Below are 5074 nucleotides of genomic sequence, written 5' to 3' on the forward strand. Positions count from 1 at the left end.
ATGTTGGGTTGCCTTGGCAGGAAAGCAGGTGGGGGGGGGGGATGGTGGTGAGGGGTGTGGGTGTTTCCCCACTCTCAGTAACCATTCTACAGACCGAAAATATTTCGCTTACTGTAATCTTGAAAAACTATGTTAGGGAATCCAATGACTTGTTGAACTAGCAGTGTAGGTTATGTGTAGTGTAAGTCTGGACTACCGCTGCAGAGAGCTGACTCCTTTGCTATTGTTGCATGTTTCTGTCATGTCACTTGTTTTTCAATATCAGCAATCAGGCAATCCCATGGTGCATCGCTGAAAACAAGCTTTTTACCATGACCACGTATTTCTTGGTACTGACATGGTGACCTTGAGAAGAAACCATTGCAAGGGACTGAGAGGGTCAGTGTGTCCTTTTCAGCAGCAGCACTATTGTAAACTGATTGAAGCAATCAAAATGTGAAACTACTCCCTAATTTCTTCTTTTTATCCTGAATACACATACACATACAGAACTGGTGTATGTAGAGATACATAACTGAGCCATATATTGGCATACATATAGTTAAGGAGTTTATCAATATTGTTAGAAGAATAAATGGATATTTCCTTCCACTTTCTCAGTCCATTGGTAACCTGAACTGTGCTCTGGTTCCGCTGGCAATAAGTGCTTGATCTGATTTAAAGTTTAATCTGTGATCTAACTTGTTTCTGCTGATAGCTGGTTTATATTAGCTAGATATCTATCTGGATGATGACTTAAGTAATGTGTCTCTGGCTTGTGGCAGGATGAAAACAAAACAGTTTCTACAGATCACTACAGAAAAATGGGTCTGACAGGATGTCTAAGAATAAAAAATAGTTACTTGTGGAGACCTAAGAGATTTCCTTTTATCTTTGCAGAATGTTTTTTCAGCTTTTAATGTCAGATGCTATGTGAAGTTTACCGCAACAGTGCATAGAGGAATTTAAGCTTTCTCATAAAGCATACTCATATTTTGACAGATCTTTCAGCATAGTCTAGGACTGAACTCCTCCTTAATCTCCAGCTATTTGTACTGACTTGCTGAGAGTGAGAGCAAGATTAATCAACAGCATGTAGTTTGGTGCTTGAACACTCAAGACAATGCTACCTTCATCTTTTTTTTTTTTTTAATATATAGAAAATTGAAGGAAAATGTAGGAGTTACAAAACAGGTGCTCTTAAGTTAATGTTCTATAGTGTCAACTAAATGACAGTGAAAATGAATGCTTATCTGTAAATCTTGCAGACCATTGAATAAATTCTCCCTTTTCTCTTAAAAATCTGAAATTATGTGATAATCCAAATGGAAGGTCTCCTGGGTGTGGAGAGGGAAATCCCTTAAGTCACTGTATGGAAATGCCTTGAAATACAACTGGATGCTACAAAGTAACTTGCTAAGCTTAAGTTTATTACTTGTCAGCCTTCTTTGCAGATGTTTTCATAGCAAACAGACTGGAAAATTAGATCGTAACAAAGGAGTTTTGCCATAATTGTCTTACAACATAACGCTCTGTGGAGAGGCACCTGAAGTTGCATAAGCTTATTTGACTATGAGTGAACAAAGATCGTGATGACCTTTAAGATTCTGATAATAGGATGGCTGGGATGGGAAGCTGTTTCTTGCATTGTGAGAAGCATGCTGGTCGTACGCCTTAAGTAAAAACTTAAATTTCTTGTAAGGAAGTAAGTGTGCTCAGAATTGAATGCATGTTAAGGTTTTGTTCTCTTTGCAGTCTACAGCTTGCAGTAGCTGATTGCAGGCTTGTACCATTGTCTCTAGCCAGTTTGTTCCTGTTGATACTCTAGAGTCTGTGTCAGATTCTTTTCTTTTTTTAGTCCTAATTTCCACACACCCCACCCCCTCGCCTTGGGAAAGTCTTCAGAATGCTATCTTAAACCTCTTCCTTTGTCTCTTTAATCAAATATGGAAATAGCTTAATAAGAAATACAATTCTTGTGAATTAGAAAACCCAGAGCAGGATTGGTGGCAGCCCATTAAACCAGCAGTTTGTAATATAAAAGCCTTTTTTTATGTTTTCATTAGACGTGTGAAATTAAAATATAATATCCTTGGATGTGTATAAACTTGTCCCAGGGGAAAGATAGTCAAAAACAGTAATGTTAATATCACTGATTGTTGATTACAGACGTGATAATGTCAGTCCTTATTTACTAAAGTGGAAAGACTTTCAGAAAGAACTAACTAGCATCCCAGCTGCTCTTCTGGTGTTTGAGAAGGATATTCAGTATTTCTTAGCTGACGGTTGTAGCACTGTAATCAAACGAGTCTTGTGTTGACTTAGGAAATCTGCCTGGTTTGTAACATTAGGAGTTTTTTCTTAGTTCTTCTATCCAGCTCCTGTAGCCTGACTGTCTTAATAGTTGGAAATATTACATACAAAGGCTGATTTGATACTTCATTTGGCATTTCCCATATTATAATCTTTGCCTTTTTTTTACATTACCTAAATTTCCGTCCTATCCATAAAATCTGGGCTACAGGAATCTTGTGTTTATAATACTTATAATATGTATTTTAATGTTTATGTTCTTTCTTTTTTGTCATGCCCATATTATAATCTTTGCCTTTTTTTTACATTACCTAAATTTCCATCCTATCCATAAAATCTGGGCTACAGGAATCTTGTGTTTATAATATGTATTTATATTTTGTTAATGTTTATGTTCTTTCTTTTTTGTCATGCCAGAATACTTGAGGTACAGAACAAAATGATACAGTGTGTGAACAGAAAGTTGTTGATGAAAATGGTGTGGTTTGCAGTTTGATGCAGTTTATTTTTGTGTTATGCTGTAGGTCTGTCAAATGGTTTTGGAGATGGAAATAAAGAGAGAGCGTTAGATGATACTCCAGGAAGAAAAGTTGAACCTCGTCGCCGCTGTGCATCAGAATCTAGTATTTCATCTAGTAACAGTCTTTTGTGTAACTCAAGGTAAAACCGTAAATATAAATTTGAGACTGAATGTGTCAGTTTTCTGTTCTTCTTGTGACCTACGTTGGAGGATTGCATAAATTTTAGAAAAAAAGAGTACACTTCAATTTTCTCAGTTGTGTGTCAAATCTGAGACACCTTTCAGGATTGCTGGTATTCTTTTGTTGAATTCCAGCTCTTGTAGGCCTGGGCGGTAACACTTTATACTTAACCTTGCCTCTCTTGCTTTGTATAGATACATATACACGTTTGTGCGTGTAGTATCCTGTTTGAATTACCTTCCTAGTCATGAACACTAAAAGTGGGAGTCTTTTGTTTTGATGAGGGGAGGAGAGAGCAATTTCCAAAGCAGAATCTTGTGCACAGGGGAAGGTAAATTCATAGCTGTAGATGATCAGTCTGTGATATGGATTACTGGCTAGTTACTGCAGTGGTGATAGTACCTGATTGCCCTTCTCTTTGTGAAGTCTGTGAAAGATTGAGCTGTCAGAGTGGTCATCGTCTGCCACCATTGGTAAGTGTTCCTCCACCACCAATGGTGCTTTCAAAAGCATGCTAGTTTCTGGGTGAAAGGTAACTGTTTCCAGTCCCAGGCTATGAGGACGGGGCGTACAGGAGTATAGGGTAAATCTGTTAGAGGGAAAAAGGAAGTGTTTATTCATGTGTTCGAGATTTGGTATTAAACTGCTTAAGGCAGTGGTGCTAATGCACTCATGTCAAACAGACTTTAACAAACAAAGAAAATTTAATATTGTATCTCTTGTCAATCTGATTTATTGAGGATTTGATCTAGAAAAATGGCTGTTGGGATTCTGTAATCTCTTAAAACTCAAGTGTGTGGAGAAGAAATTACCTGTTTTGTGTATAGACATTCCAGAACTTGAAAGATTTGAATTTGCAGTGAAAAATGAAAGAAAAAAATTTTGTTTCCTGTGTTGTGGAACAGTTGGAGCAGAGGCAGCATGTTTTCATTTGGCTAATATCCACTGTAACACTGGAGACAAAGCAGCTTCTCTCATTTGTACATGTATAACCTGTACAGCAGCTTAGGTGCAGTTGCATACTGTTTGTCTTTTGCCGATAACCACAAAATTTTATGTATGAAAGTTATCTGGATTTTTGGCTTTTATGTTGATGTTCATGTTTGTTACACAAAATTTGTTAGAGCTTGCTTCTCTGATTTTACTGTGTACTAAATAGATTTTAAATTCTTTTTCAAAATCTGTATTTATAGTGAGCAATGTTAATTATCAAGTAATGGTTTTAATATTAATAATTTAATAGTTTCAGCCTACCTAAGTGTGGTAAAGGTAAACCTGCACTTATACGAAGACACACACTGGAAGACCGAAGTGAATTGATATCATGCATTGAAAATGGAAACTATGCCAAAGCAGCAAGAATTGCAGCTGGTAACTATAAATAATTGTATTCTTAATACTATTTCATAACTATATTTTTGACAATTTATTTGACAAGTTCTAGCATTCTTATTTTCACTGCTGAAATACGTTAAGCATTCTGAAAGGTAGTGTTGATAGCATTGCAGAAACTACTGGTGTCTGGTTTTGACTCTTGTAAAGACTTCGAAGAGAAAAAAATAGTACCTGATTTTGATTTTTTGATACAGTAATCATATGTAATAAATCGTATTTGAAGTGCTCAAGCCATTATAGCAATAGAAGCAAAACTAGGCCTGAAGTACTCTTCGTGGTTCTGTCAATACCTTTCTTTGTTGGAGCTTTTGGTTTAGGGTTTACTCCTTTTAAACTGCTCTGCACTGAAGTGTTGAGAGATGGGTAAGACATGCCTTGATTCAGGAAAAATTTGGAATTGGAAAGACGTGGAAATTTGTAAGAATGTAGAGGGTTTTGTGGTTCACTTGTGGTACATACTTTAGGGAAATAACTGTTCTGTTGATACTTTTTGCACCTGTTGCAATATTACAATCGCATTACAAGATTTAAGGATGTCATCTCTGCCATAAGTAGAACTGTGGTTGTGTAGTGCGGTACTCCCACACTGAAGTCAGGCATCAGCGTTGCAGTGTCTAGCAGGCATGTCTTTAGTTTCTGACCTTAGAACTCTTCACCCCTCATCCCAGGTGTTCCTTGTCCAGGAC

General features: G+C 36.9%; 1 protein-coding gene across 1 annotated transcript in view; it reads left to right on the forward strand.

The window, feature by feature from the left end:
• BRD1 (bromodomain containing 1) overlaps nucleotides 1-5074 on the forward strand; it is a gene marked incomplete at its 5' end in the record, with an annotated part of 38690 nt that overhangs the window by 23364 nt on the left and 10252 nt on the right. The window contains 2 exons of the mRNA XM_010141004.1: nucleotides 2817-2952; nucleotides 4237-4364. Coding sequence (XP_010139306.1) covers nucleotides 2817-2952; nucleotides 4237-4364 — 264 coding nt within the window. The remainder of the gene's footprint in view (nucleotides 1-2816; nucleotides 2953-4236; nucleotides 4365-5074) is intronic.

The sequence above is a fragment of the Buceros rhinoceros genome, unplaced genomic scaffold (assembly GCF_000710305.1).
Source record: "Buceros rhinoceros silvestris isolate BGI_N320 unplaced genomic scaffold, ASM71030v1 scaffold9258, whole genome shotgun sequence".
NCBI classification, from domain to species: Eukaryota; Metazoa; Chordata; class Aves; order Bucerotiformes; family Bucerotidae; genus Buceros; species Buceros rhinoceros.